The sequence below is a fragment of the Amblyraja radiata genome, chromosome 11, assembly GCF_010909765.2.
Source record: "Amblyraja radiata isolate CabotCenter1 chromosome 11, sAmbRad1.1.pri, whole genome shotgun sequence".
NCBI lineage: Eukaryota > Metazoa > Chordata > Chondrichthyes > Rajiformes > Rajidae > Amblyraja > Amblyraja radiata.
The window spans coordinates 41113099-41128751 of record NC_045966.1 but is presented as its reverse complement, the minus strand read 5'-3'; the positions used below and the strand labels follow the sequence as shown (position 1 = coordinate 41128751).

The 15653-nt window shown below is 46.3% G+C and overlaps 1 protein-coding gene across 1 annotated transcript in view; it reads right to left on the bottom strand.

Annotated features, from left to right (window-relative positions):
• Nucleotides 1-3057: 3057 nt before the first annotated feature.
• The window catches only part of LOC116978398, a 57254-nt gene continuing 44658 nt past the window's right edge, over nt 3058-15653 (bottom strand). The window contains 5 exon segments of the mRNA XM_033029518.1: nt 3058-6003; nt 6120-6281; nt 8735-8834; nt 12814-13292; nt 13371-13547. Of these exon segments, the coding sequence (XP_032885409.1) occupies nt 3584-6003; nt 6120-6281; nt 8735-8834; nt 12814-13292; nt 13371-13547 (3338 nt within the window). The 3' untranslated portion in view covers nt 3058-3583.

Below are 15653 nucleotides of genomic sequence, written 5' to 3'. Positions count from 1 at the left end.
GCATCAACATCACGGAGCTGTGGTTTGCAGAGATCCCAGCGCGGGCGACGCTGAGACCTGGGACCCTTTGCCGAGGGCCGCCAGCGTTGAATCTCCGCCTAGCTCGGCCTGTGGACTTCGGGAGCCGCGGACTCCGGTAGGAAGTGGCCGATTCGGAGGTCCATGCCGCTGAGGATGTTCTTCCGTTCCGACGTCGGTGTTCCATCATCGCGGCGAGAGGGCCTGAACATTGGGCCGCCCTAGCGGCGACTGCGGGGGGGCTCGTGAGGCCTCTATCACAGGTGAACATCAAAGAGTATCAACGATGAGGTTGGCAGAACTTTGCTGCCTTCCCTCACAGTGGGACACTTTGATACCGCTGTCGAGATGTTTATGTTATAGTCTATGTGTTCTGTGTTTTTATTTCTACATTCGTATGGCTGTATGGGAAAAAGCATTTCGTTGTCTCCGTACTTGTACTATGGACAATGACAATAAAGTTGAATCAAATCAAATCAAATTAATTAATCAATCCTGGCAACTTACAAATGAGACAAGTCGCAGAGGATACTATGTTAATCAAAAATGTTGCATTGGTCATGTTCTCCATTGGTTGCAAGATTTGCGAAGATTTCTGATGCCGCAATAGGTCAAATAGATACCTCTTGGACGACATTCTCCATTTAGCACTGGAATTTACATTTTCATATCGCATAACAGCAGGGAGGCATTACAATAACCGAACCACGCGGAAGTAGCAAAAAATCAAATCCTAAAATAAATATCAATCCAACATTTGTAATAAAACCTGCAAAAAATCTAAATCACCACGAAAAACTATAGGTGAGATTGGGAATCATTCTTCCACCAAACACGAAACATGCTGCGATCGTGATTTAACAATTGCTGAAGACAATCACCGACTCAAATATCACCCGAGGAAGGTAATCAAATTATCGCTTCACGTCTTAGATTCTTTATAAGAAATGTGAACAAATTAAAATGTGTTTTCAGTGGGTGAAGATGGGAATAAAGGAGACAAATATACGCAGTGGTTGATGGAGCTGTTAGGGCAAACTATGCTTCATTGTTTCTGTAATATATTATTTAATTAATGGCTAATAGCAAGGGAATGGGACATGCTCCTATTAACAAACTGATATGGATATGTGGTAAAAGAAAAGTGTATTTTGTTTAAATGGGAACACGCGTAGACAGGGTTATGATTAATGCATATGGCATGGTCGCCTCCCTTAGCAGCGGTATTGAATGAGATAATTGAGTTTTAGTTGAACAAAACATTGCATTGGCTGGATTTGAATTATTCTGTGCAAGTCTCGGCAGCACACTGCAGAAAGGGTTTGTTTAAGCCAGTGAGGGAAAAAAACAGACTCCAAGAACGTTGCCAGGATAGGAGGGTTTACGTTAGCATGGCAGATTGTATAGGCTATAAATGTATTCCCTGCAGTGAACACAGTTGAGGGAAGTCTTGAGAGCGCTATATTCAATCATGAGAGGAACAGGTGGGGCAGTTGACCAATAGTAATTTCAAATGGTACGGACGTCCAAAAGTAGAAGATGTAGTTTAAGATCAGAGGGAGGAGGTTTAAAGCCGTCCGCCGGTCTCATCATGTCTGAAAAGAAGAACTACATGAGGATTGAATTGGCGCTACAGGTGGTGGAGACAGGAAAACGCAAATGTGTCAAAGGTACTTAACGGTAATGTGAAAATGCGTGGAATTGATGGATATATCATAAAATATGCAAATGTTGAATTAATGTAGATAAATATTATTGTCAGCGTAGACGCGGCGTGTTTCTATGTTCTATTCTTTAGAAACATATAAAATATAAAAGGACTGGTCAAGCTAGATGCAGGAAATCTTTTCCCAATGTTGGGGGTGTCCCGAACCAGAGGCTAAGAATAAAGGGGAAGCCATTTAAAATTGCGATGGGAAAAAAAGACTTTGCACTCAGAGAGTTGTGCATTTGTGGAATCCTCTGCCACAGAAGGCAGTGGAGGCCAATTCACTGGTTGAATTTAAAGGAGAGTTAGATAGAGCTCTAAGGGGTAGCGGAATCAAGGAATATGGGGAGAAGGCAGGCACGGGTTATTGATTGCGGATGATCAGCTATGATCACAATGAGTGGCGGCGCCAAAGGGCCTCCTCCTACAACTATTTTCTATGTTTCTACACCTCAATGCAAAATAGTGGAAAAACCGAACCGAAATGATAACAGACAACAGTGCTGAGACCGAGAGGGTTCCAACGTCCATTTGGAAGATGAAGTTCAGTTTTTCAATCGCGCGCCTTTGCTTTGCCCTTGTTCCAATAGTGCTGCAAGTCAGAAACAAAAAGGTTAACGTGCAAAAATTGTGAATAAAAATGTTATGCAAACAGAAATATCAGCTTAATTCCTGCAGATTGTACGCACGTGAAGATAGATACACATGCCGGTGTAACTCAGCAGGTCAGGCAGCTTCTTTGGAGAAAACGAATAAGTGAATAGAATATTAATATAGATATTAATCTATAAACCTACATGTCTTTGGTATGTGGCAGTAAACCGAAGTACTCCGAGGAAACTCATGCGGTCACAGGTGGGGACGTACAAACTTCGTACAGACAGCATCCGTAGTCAGGATTGAATCGGGGTCTCTGACGTTTTGAATGAATAAGTTTATTGGCTAAGTATGTATACATACAAGGAATTTGCCTTGGTGCCCCGATCGCAACTAACAACACGACATTCAGTAAACAATTAAGAATGAAGCAGAAACATTAAGAATAAAACAGTATAGTATAAACATGTGAATGAAATAAAATACGAGAACGAAAGGAGGCTGCAGAATTTCGGTTATTGAGTAGAGCTACTGCTCGTGCGGAATAAAAGCTGTTTTTTAATGTCTGGCTGTGGCGGCTTTGACAGTCCGGAGTCGCCTTCCAGATGGAAGTGCTTCAAAGAGTTTGTGGCCAGGGTGAGAGGGGTCAGAGATGATTGAGGCAGCAACTCTACCGTTGAGGCACTAAGCCGCACTTCTTCGCCTTCAGCTTGCTTCTCCACACCTCCCCCCGCCCCCAAGATTCCAGCATCACCATATTGTATTCAATAATGTTGTCTTCATTTGACATGTCCCCGTTTGTAATTTTGACTTTTTTTATGCAATGGATGATCTTGTCGATGAATGCTCTGATTGCAGTGTTCCAATATTAACACATTAACACAATTAGATCCAGACAGAAAGATATTTCGCGTAATTGGGCAAATAACATTGGTACCACTCTTGCTTGAAGGCTTGATTGCATTTGTGTAAGTCCATTCAATTGCAAATAGCAAGATTCCCTTCAGAGAAAATCGGTGCCACTCTTAGAAGATTGGATTGCATTTGATGAGAATGTTAATTTCGACCATTACACCAACTGGCCCATCTTTGCGCAGACATGAAAAACCGAAGGAGCGGGGAGGAGAGAGGCGAAATTTCGGATCGGACCACCTCTTCAGACAGAAGTATTTATTTACTGAAATGTTACATACACAACCATTATTATATTTGTATAGACTAATGGATTCATATAAAGTGGCCATTCATTAAATATACCCATCATTGAGCCTGAGAGAGAGGAGCTCCGCATGGTTTCAAGAAGAGAAAATCGCATTTAGCTGACTCTGGAGACAGACATACAGAGTACTGATGCGATTCCGGCACGCGGGCTACCCGGCCTGTCCCAGGATAGCGTAAAGTTTCCTCCATGACGGCTCTTCCATTAAACGTGCCCTGCGAATCTCCACGGTTGTAACAATAACTGGGGGTGTTATACCCTTGGATAACACTTCTGTCCTGTTTACACTTGATGCCAATCAACAGAACGATGATCAGAAGAAAGACAGCGGACGTGCAACTGAAAATTACGATTAAATAAACATTTGGATCAGCAAAAAACCCCGGATTTTTCACCAAGGTACTGCTTTCGGACATTGCTTCAGTGCTGTTCTCCAAAACTCTAATTTTCATTGTAACGGCGCTGGAGAGGCTTGGCTGCCCATTGTCCTTAACCAAGATGACCAGATTTTGTGTAGGAGCATCTGTCCGCAAAATATTGCGCGCTGTTCTGATTTCACCGGAATTTTGCCCAACGTTGAACAAACTGGGATCGGTAGATTTCACCATCTGATAAAAGAGCCGCGCATTCTGACCAGAATCTGCATCAGTGGCCATTATCTTGGCGACCAAGTACCCTTGACCGGCTAAACGGGACACGATCTCCTCTGTTGATGACCCACCTTGTTGCGAAGGTGACACAATTACCGGAGCGTTGTCATTTTGATCCAGGACAATCACATTCACCGTGGCGCTGCTACTCAGCGGAGGCACCCCAGCGTCACGGGCTTGAACTTGTATCTGGAAGTTTTTGACATGCTCATAGTCAAACGAGCGCAGCGCGTAAATTGTACCGTTCATCGAGTTAATGGTCAGGTAAGTGGACACTGGCAAATTTTTGACTTGATTCTCCAGAAAAGCGTAGGAAATATAAGAATTCTGCTCCAGATCAGGATCCGTTGCAGTTACTGTGAAAATGGACGCACCCGGAGCATTATTTTCCATGACATAAATGTTGTAGGAAGTTTCAGCAAACCGTGGAGTGTTATCATTAACGTCTGAAATTATAATCTCAATGGTTATATTTGCGGATAGTGATGGCGACCCCTTGTCCCAAGCTGAGATAAGTATTTTATACACAGATATCACTTCACGATCAAACATTTCACTGGTAATTAATTTGTAATGATCCGTCGCTGATTGTAGTTTAAATGAAATTTTATTTGGGATCTGGCAGCGTACTTGGCCGTTCTCTCCAGAATCTCGATCCATAACACTGATCAACGTTACGAAAGTTCCTGGCGGAGCATTTTCCGGGATTTTGTTGGAAGCTGATGTCACCTTTATCTCGGGTGCATTATCGTTCACATCAATTACTTTGATCAGCACTTTGGAGTGTCCAGTCATTGCAGGCGAGCCGTGGTCCACAGCTTTAATATCTAGAGCATAACCGTTTGCTTGTTCAAAATCCAAGGGCCCTTCAATGCGAATCTCCCCGGTAACTGGGTCTAAACGGAACAAATTACGAACTTTTCGCACGGCAACATCACTAAACAAATATGTTATCTTAGCATTCTGTCCTTCGTCCATATCATTTGCTTTGACTTTCATCACTGAGGTACCTTTGGTGGAGTTCTCGCTTACGCTTCCCCTGTAAATATCACGATCGAACACAGGCTGATTATCATTGAAGTCCAATACAGTAATGAGAATCTGAGTTGTGCCTGATCTCTGAGGGGTCCCACCGTCAGTCGCAGTAAACAAGAGTTGAAATGATGATTGCATCTCTCGGTCCAAAAATTTATCCAACAGCAATTCAGCGATTATAAACCCGTCATCGGTTTTCTGTGTTTTTAGACTAAAGTACGCACTGGAACTGATTGTGTAGGCGGCCACGGTATTTATTCCAATGTCAGCATCATCTGCGCTCTCGAGACGGAAACGTACACCGGGTGCGCTCGCTTCCGATATCTGTAGCACAATGCTGCTGTGCGGGAAAGTGGGCGCATTGTCATTTACATCAAAAATCTCGATTTTTCCGCGATGCACCTCGGAAGGATTCTCCAGTATTGTTTCGAAAGATATAGTACACTTATCGTCCTGTCCGCAAATACGTTCCCTGTCGATTCTTTCACGAAGAGACAATATTCCATTCTCCAAATTAACCTTCAGGTACCGTCCGCCATTATCAGAATTCAGTCGTAATTTGCGAGCAGACAATTGCCATACATTAAGCCCCAAATCCTCGGCGATATTCCCAACAAATGCCCCCTGCTCCATTTCCTCGGGAACAGAATAATGCATTTGCCCCGAAATTAGACCAGGTGCACATTTCGTAAACATGCACACAAATACAGTGAAGGCAAACCTCGGTCGGTACGCCATTGTTCCGCGCTCAGTCAATGTCCAAAACCAGGCCTCTCCTCACGTAATCCGTAACATGTTCCAAGCACAAGATTTAAATATATATATATAATCTAAATACAAACTCGGAACCGTCGGGATATTTTCCTCCTAACATCGATTCCGCAATCCAAACGCAGACACTGCTCGCCTTTCTCGTCGCGTCTGACGTTTTTATTCTGGGATGTGGGAGGGGCAATGGATCCATCTGTGCACTTGAACTTCTCATTGGTGGACAGCGACACGACCAGTTCTTTTCGACAATTGCAGCTACAATTCTTAAAGCTGCACTGCTCTCCTGTTATTTAAAGGTGTGCAGCCATAACACGTATTAAAAAAACAACAATGGTTATTTTGCTTGCAGCATTTAACTTCGCAATTCACATGTTCCGAGGGTTTTTGACCCAGAACGTTAAAACGGGACAGTCATAATGCAATAGAGAATAAATGGATGGCATCGGTATTTCTATGATGCAACCTATCATATCGGAAACATATCTTTACCTACAGTTGTTGGATCTCTCACAGTCGCACATAAGGTTAGGAAGAAAATATATTCATATAACGATTACGTAATGATTCCTTGTTTGACATGTGAAGTCTATTATCATGCCCTCTCTAACAAAAATACTTTATGCGAAGTTAACCTCCACCGTAATCAGAGGATATAATCTTAAAACATGCATTATCACTTTTCATATATTGGAGAAGGTTTTCGTGAACATACTACTTTCGACTGGGCAATTATTGAAGAAAATTCCTGTTTGAAGTAAGTGATTATTGGATAAAGACATCGTCACGTCCATGTCAAGACGAGTTTGTTGACACATGCAAAACTAAGGTGAGGGATTGCTGCAAAATAAATCTTGCATGCAGCAGTTTCACAGGCACATAACCCGCAGACCCGGACATATGAGGGGAAGCGTGGAACATAAGGATTTGTGTACGGTTGAGCGCGGGAAATTTGGTGAACTTTTGAAGTATTATTTCCTTTGCGAAACTACGTTTCATGTTTTTCCATCCAATGGTTCCGTTGTTGAAATTTGCAAATTTGACTTAATTGCCCATTGATTTGCAGGTGATTGTTCGTTTAAAATGCGCCCTGATTAACACTAATCTCTTGGTACTATATTTACACTATAAAATGGCATTTGCAGTGAACGTTGAGTTATAATGTGATCAGAAAATTGTAGTTTCATTTCTGCTACTGGAGTTTACAATGGATGCTAAAAGTCGGGCATGATCCTGGCAACTTACAAATGAGGCAAGTCGCAGAGGATACAATATTAATCAAAAATGGTGTATTGGTCATGTTCTCCATTGGTTGCAAGATTTGCGAAGATTTCTGGTGCCGCAATAGGTCAAATAGATGCCTATTGGACGACATTCTCAATTTAGCTCTGGGATTTACATTTTAATATCCCATAACAGCGGGGATATAATACAATAACCGAAACAGGCGAAAGTATCAAAAAATCAAATCCTAAAATAAATATCATCCATCATTTGTAATAAAACCTGAAAATCAAAATCACCACGAAAAACTATAGGTGAGATTGGGAATCATTCTTACACTAAACACGAAACATGCTGCTATCGTGATTTAGCAATTGCTGAAAACACTCACCGACTCAAATATCACCTGAGGAATGTAATCAGTACTGTGAAAGAATGAAAATACGTTTTTTTTCAGTAGGTGAGGATGGGAATAAAGGAGACGAATATACGCAGTAGTTGATGGAGCTGTTAGGACAAACTATGCTTCATTGTTTCTGTAATAGCTTATTTAATGAATGGCTAATAGCAAGGGAATGGGACATGTTCCTGTTAACAAACTGAAGTGGATGTGTGGTAAAAGAAAGTTGTTTTTTTTTGTTTAAATGGGAACACGTGTAGACAAGTTGTGATGAAGGCATTTGGCATGGTCGCCTACCTTAGCAGCGGTATTGAATGCAAGAATTTAGTTTTAGTTAAACAAAACATTGCATTGGCTGGATTTGCATCATTCTGTGCACGTCTAGGCAGCACACTGAAGAAAGGGTTTGTTTAAGCCAGTGGGGGAGAAAGGCAGACTCCAAGAAGATTTGTCAGGACAGCAGGGTTTACTTTAGCATGGCAGGTTGGATAGGCGAGAACTGTATTCCCTGCAGTGAACACAGTTGAGGGAAGTTATGGGAGCGATATATTCAATCATGAGAGACACAGGTAGGGCAGCTAACAAGATGGCTGCTGTTGCTGCGTGAGGGTTTGTAACAAGCTCTAGTCTGCTGGCTCAACTATTTGTCTACTGATGGCGTTCTGAGATACCTTTTCCACTCTAACTCTCCTGGTGTCAATGAACAACTTTTGGTGAATCTAAAAAGCAAGGTAAAACAACTTTAGCACTAAAAATAACTAATTACTGGACTACCTTCTACCTTCTACTATTTCATTGAGTGGAAAAGACTACTGGCCTTACAATGGGCGAGCCAATTGCCCTCCAAAATGTCTTGGATAACATGCAGCAAATGCAGCTCAACATGATATTACACATGGACAATAAAATAGATCCAATTGGAGCAAGCCTGACTAACATTGAAGGCTCACTTCAAACGCTTGCAGATCATGTAACGGAGCTTGAGCAAAGAGTTAGCTCCAACGAGGATAATATAATAGACCTGGTTGGACGTGTAAAATCACTTGAAAAAGAAAACGCTGACCTGAAAAATTGGGCAGATGACGCTGAGAACAGAAGCAGACGTTCCAACTTACGTTTCGTCGGCATCCCCGAGAGGGTCGAGTCCAAAGATATCACCGGATTCATGGTCGTCTGATACCGCAGCTTCTCGGTGAAGCGAATTTCCCCACTCCTCTAGTGATTGAGCGCTGTCACCGTACCGGTCGCAAGGATAACTCCAGAGCCAAGGGTCCGAGGCCGATCCTGGTGAAGTTCCACTATTTCCAGGATAAGCTGAGGAATGAAGCTCTCCCGGGAGAAAAATGTGCCCCTTGAGTACAACGGAGCTCGGGTTCATATCTACCCGGACTTCAGCGCTGGTCTTGTCCAGAGACGCCGGGAGTATGATGCAGCTAAGAAGAAGCTACGCGACCGTGACATCAAATACGCATTGATCTTTCCCTGCACACTGAGAGTTGTCCACGCTGGCAAGACACAGTTCTTTCGCACTCCTGATGAAGTTGAGACATTTCTTGGTGAGTGTAAAGAGATACAATAACGCACTGTTGTCTTTACTGCTTTTATTATTAACTCACAAACAATACTGCACTAGCTGTACGTGGTCCGTCACACGAGCTAGAGAGAGATCAAGAGGTGGGGAGGTTCCATTTATACTTGTGATATAGGGAGTGGTTAGTAGTGGTGAGGTCACTATGTTAAAGGAACATCTACATCCTTTCCCTTGGAAACAAACAATACAGTAGTGACATAGCGACCACGTCTCATGCGCTACGAGCAGGTAGGTAAACAGTTAAACAAGCAGAGGAGCATACAGCTAAGCAAAATCACCATAACGGACAGGCGGCTTAACCAGTCGGCCGGACCGGGTCCGCAGCTCGCCATCTCCTCCCTCTGCAGGAAGAGCAGTAGCCGGGGCGGTGGAAGGAGCCGGGGAACCCGGAGCAGAAAGAGCCGACGGAGGCAGAGGCGGGGACCCAGAGGTGGGATCGGGTGGACTGGCAGGCGAGCTAGGGGAAGCAGGCGGCGAGTGAGGCTGGGAGAGCTGGGAAGGCAGGGACCGAGGCATTCGCGGGGCGGCAGGCAGAGTTTCGTTCAGGGGAGGGGAGAAAGGGACGGCAGGAGGCGGAGGAGGCTCGTTGACGGGCCGAAGATGTTGGCGCGTCCGCCTGTAAATGGTGCCGTCGTGGTTGACCAGGTAGGAGCGCGGCGATCCAGCATCGCCGACAACGGTGGCAAGGTTAGAGGGACCTGAGGGGGACTGCATCCGGACGACCTGGCCGGGGAACAGACGGGGAAGGGGGCGGCATGACTGGTCGTGGGAGCGCTTCTGCACTTCGTGCTTGTGAGCAATGCGCTCCTGGACAGCAGCAGGCCGGAGGGGAGAGGGCACGAGGGACCGCTGGGTCACAGGGAGTGGAGGTCTCGTAGTGCGAGACATCAGCCGTTTGGCCGGCGAGCCTAGGGCAGCGTCGCGGGAGATGTTGCGGATATTAAGAAGGGCTAAGTAGAAATCGGATTCGGACAGTCTACAATGCTCCAGCAAGTCATTGGCACTGCGGACAGCGCGCTCCGCCAGGCCGTTACTCTGCGGGTACTCTGGACTGCTGGTGAAATGACGAAAGTTCCAGCTGGCAGCGAAACCCCGGAACTCGGCACTGGTGAACTGGCTGCCGTTGTCAGATTGCAGGGTCGCCGGGGAGCCGAAGGTTGCGAAGTGGCGGCGCAGCTTGCCAATGACGGCCGAAGAGGAGAGGGAGTGCAGCTGATCAACTTCGAACCAGCTGGAATAAGAATCAACAAGGACCAGAAAGTGCTTGCCACGCCACTCGAAAATGTCAGTGGCGAGAGCCATCCATGGAAGTTCAGGGGCAGGCTGTTGCAGAAGTGGCTGGCGTTGCGGACGGGGAGCGAGGATATTGCAGGTCGCGCAGGCGGAGACCCTGTCTCGGATGTATTCGGCCATGCCGGGCCAGTAGAATTGACTCTGGGCGTGTGACCCGGCCCCAGGATGACCGTGGTGGGCGGATTCGAAGTAGTGAGCGTGCAGCGCAGCGGGCACGACCACCTTGTGTCCCTTCACCACCACGCCGTCGTGCAGGACGAGCTCATCGCGGACCAGGAAGTACGGATCAGCACCGGCAGGTAGAGATGAACGGCGGTCTGGCCAGCCCTGCCTGATGACGTCGGCAAGCTGCTGCAGGGCAGGATCCAGGGCAGTGTGCTTGACCAGGGATTGCATCTGCTGGGAAGGCACAATGTTAAGGTTAAGCACCATCAGATCGGACGACTCGTATGGGTGTTGGGCAGTGGATAGCAGGGGAGCACGGGACAGCGTATCGGCCACAAACATGTCCTTGCCTTTTCGGTACACAATTTGAAAGGTAAAGCGTTGAAGCTGCAGCATCATACGCTGCAGGCGGGATGAGGCGGCGTGTATCGGCTTGTTCAGGATGGTGACCAACGGCTGGTGGTCAGTCTCGATAACGAAGTTGTTGCCAAGGATGTAATCCTTGAACTTCGAGCAGGCAAACACCACGGCAAGGAGCTCCTTCTCGATCTGAGCATAACGCTGCTCAGCAGAGGTCATGGCGCGGGAAGCGTAGGAGACGGGTAGCTGCAGCTTGTCGTAGAGCTGGAGGCAGGTGGCACCGAGTCCGAACTTCGAGGCATCGCAAGTTAGGACGATGGGGCGCTTCAGGTCGAAAAATTTGAGAGTGGGTGCTCGGACCAACTGGGACTTCAGGGCTTCGAAAGCCGACTGATGGTGCGGGAACCAAACCCAGGCGACGTCCTTCTTGGTCAGTTCCCTCAAAGGCGCGCTCACTTCGCTGAGGTCGGGGATGAACTTCCCCAGGTAATTGACCATGCCTAGGAAGCGCTGCAGGCTTGGCACGTCAGTGGGCGAAGACATACTGGAGACGGCAGCCGTTTTCTGCGGGTCGGGCTTCAGACCTGAGGCGGTGAAAACGTGCCCCACGTACGTGACCTCCGGGACGCGGAAACGGCACTTCTTGGGGTTGAGCTTGAGGTTTATATCACGAGCCCGGTCGAGGACCAGGCGAAGGTGGAGGTCATGCTCGGCTACATCCTTCCCGTAGACCAGGATGTCGTCCACGATTATGGCACACGGCAGACCGGCAAACAGCTGCTCCACGGTCCGCTGGAACACCTCGCTGGCAGAGTTGATCCCAAATGGCATGCGGAGGAAACGGAAACGTCCAAAAGGCGTGCTGAAGGTGGTCAGGTAGGAGGATCGCTCGTCCAGCGGTACCTGCCAGAACGAGCTCTTGGCGTCAAGGACAGAAAAGACAGTGGCTGGACCGACCTGTGCAGCGACGTCCTCTACAGTCCGCATAGGGTAGTGCGGACGTTTGATCGCCAGATTCAGGTCCTTGGGGTTGATACAAATGCGAATCTCACTTTTGTCCTTTTTCGCAGCAACGACCATGGTGGAAACCCACCGGGTGGGATCGCTCACCTCTTTGAGGATGCCCCAGGTGACCATATCGCGCAGCGTTGATTCCACCTTGTCCTTCATGGCGAAGGAGACGCGGTGTGGCGGGCGGATCACAGGTTCGACATCGGGGTCGACGACAATCTTGTAGCAGCTGGGCAGCTTGCCCAGCTTGTCGTCGAAACGGTCGGGGTATTCCCGCAGGGGGTCCATGAGGGTACGCACCAGGTGGATGTCACGGTGGAAGGAGACCAGGCCGAGATCTTGACACGCCTGGGCACCCAGCAAGGTAACGCTGTCAGATTCTAGCAGATAGAAAGTGAGGGGCCGAGAGGCCTGCAGGATCTTGCAGTGCAGGGTTGCCTTTCCCACGGGAACGAGAACCCCTCCCCCGTAGGCATGTAGGCGGGAGTTGTCAACAGTAACTTTCTCACCGGATCTAATCTTCTTGAAGAGGCTTGTTGACATTACATTTGTAACTGCCCCCGTGTCTAGTTTCGCAGTGAAGGTCGAACCATTAACAGTAACACTGACCGAAGGGTCTGCTATCAGGGCATGTGCATCTAAGAGCGAGAAGATGCCTGCCTCCCCCTGGGAGGGACTGGTATCAGACAAAGGGAGTTCGTCAGGCTGGTGCTGGGAATCAAACTCGCTATCAGCCTGAGCAATGTTGTTTAACATTCTCCGTGGAGCTGGTACTGGCTTGCCCTTGGGGCGGCAAGCTGCAAAGAAATGGTTCAATTTCTGGCAAAAGTTACATGTCTTTCCCAAAGCTGGGCACACATTAAACTGATGGGAGGAAAAGTTGCAGTTGGGGCAACGCCGTGGGCTGCCGACGCCGGGTGCAGGGGAGACCTGTTGCCGTGGCGGGCCAGTGTACCGCCGGCGGGCAGCAGCACTGGCAAAGTTAATGTCATGACCGGCGGGCGACGAAGCCGAGGCAACCGCCTCAGCCATGCGGGCGGCGTGTAGAGCCTCGTCTAAGGACAGGTCGGGCTTCCGCAGAAGTTCAGCCCTAAGCTTATAGTCTAAAAGGCCATATACAAGAATGTCCCTGGTCACTTGATCTGGTGTGAGAGCGTCCAGGCGACAACGTCTTGCCATGTGTCGCAACGCGGCGATGTAGTTATCAACGGACTCGTCAATGATCTGACGCCGATTGAACATCTTGAACCGCTCTAGAATACAGTTAGTGGGGATGTCGCACATCGCGGTGAACTTAGCCATAAGACATACCGGGTCTCGCGCATCTTCACCTGCAGCATAGACGAACGACTCGGATCGTTCCAGGGCAGCGGGGCCGGCTATGTTGAGGAGGAGAGACGCCCGCATCTCGGCGGTGGCTGCGGGATGGGCGATCGTCACGTAGTGCTGAAAGTCGCGTCTAAAGATATCCCAACGGTGGGCAATGTCCGAGTCGAAGATAAGAGGATCTGGTTTGCGGCACGAGGTAGCCATGGCACGAGAGATAGAGAAGGGTAGGTTACTGGGTCAAATAAAAAAAACAGGATAACAGGAGAACAGGAGGCGCAGAGCCACGATTGTGACACCATGTAAAGAGTTACAAGAACGCACTGTTGTCTTTACTGCTTTTATTATTAACTCACAAACAATACTGCACTAGCTGTACGTGGTCCGTCACACGAGCTAGAGAGAGATCAAGGGGTGGGGAGGTTACATTTATACTTGTGATATAGGGAGTGGTTAGTAGTGGTGAGATCACTATGTTAAAGGAACATCTACAGTGAGCTCTCCTCCATTAACTCCTCCATGCACTCTGATATAACAGCCTAATGTTGGTGGCCAGTGGCTGGTGATAGCGTTAGCACAATAATGTTGTCTGCCGATGAACTTTGTGTTTAGCTGGTTTTTGTTGTATTTTTTCTATAATTTTCCTACTCAACTTTTGATTTTGATAAAATGATGCCGGCGGCTCCTCTTGTAATTATTTAACCGCTGGACCAGCATTGAATTTTTCTGTCTTATTTGCAAAGTTGTAGCTGGCATGAGAGTTGTAGCTGGCATGGCCGTAAAAAGTGTCGCAATTGCCGTAAAAGAGTCGAGTTTTATTTTTCTATACGAAATGTAAAAGGTTGTTTGAATGGTAAAGGATTGGTCCCTATAAACAATTGATTATAATCAATTACCAATTATTTGAATATTGAAATTTGATAAATTGACAATTAAAGGCATATGAAGTTTAATCTAGATTTTTTCTCTTTTTAGTTTTAGTTTTTATTAACCATATGCGATAATATGAGTTGTTATTTTGGGCTTCATAATGCCCCATTAATTTAAACATAAATGGTCCAGGACCTCATACTTTGATCTATTTGCATAAATATGAGCTATGCAGACTGAGGTGTGTATGCTCGCTTTTTTTTTCTTTTTCTCTCTCTCTCTCTCTCAATGACGCAGCCTGATCTTGTGTGCGTTGTCTGTCCTGTCTTCTGTGTGTGTGTGTTTGTGTCAATCTGTGTATGTGGCTCTCTCGTCCCCTTTATCATGCTATTTCCCTGCCCCACTCCCCCAAACGTATCTACACCCAATAGATCCACAATTGATACAGCTAAAGGCCTAAAATCATCAATTTGAACATTAGGAGTCTTCTTCCAAAGATCGATTTAATTAGAGTTTGGATTGCACAGAATAAACCTGACATAATAACATTTTCAGAAACATGGTTACATAGTGAAATTTGTGACAATGATATTCATATTGATAATTTTGCATTATATAGAGCAGATAGGCCTACGAGAGCTGGATGTGTGGCTTGTTATGTGTCAACTCGCTTTATATCTGAACCTGCCATCCCTAAAGTAACCTCATCTCTCTTTGAAAGCCTTTTCATTAGGTTAAAACTGCATGAAAATAAACATCTAATTATCGGCACTATCTATCGATCCCCCCCTGTTCATCCTGACTCAACTAAGTCCCTAATTTCCACTCTCACCTCTATTGAACACCCATGTGAATTAGTGCTTCTTGGTGACTTCAATAAAAACTGGCTCGATCGCTCCTCTTCTAACGACAAAAACTTGCGTAAAAGTATAAACCTGACCCAGTTAATCTACGAACCTACCAGAGTTCATGGCAATTCTACATCACTATTAGATTGGATTCTTGTTACCCAACCTGACCGAATCTTAACATCTGGTGTTTTGTCAGATTGCTTTAGCGATCATTCTGCTATTTTCTGTGTGTGGAAGATTAAACCTTCCCGTCTCCCTCCTAAACATATTCGTGTTAGACAATGTAGAAATTTTAATTATGATAATTATATGCATGACCTGACTGCAATAAACTGGGACAGGTTTCAACTTATACCAACTGTCGAGGATGCCTGGAATTATTTATACACTGAAGTCACAATAGTTATCGATAAGCATGCCCCCTGGAGAGAAATAAAAGTCAAGGGAAAACATTTACCATGGATTAGTGCTGATTTGATCAACCTTTTTAATGAGCGGGATAAAGTCTGGAAGACTTTCAGGGAAACAAAGGACCCTGCTGATTGGGAAAAAATATAGGTCCTTAAG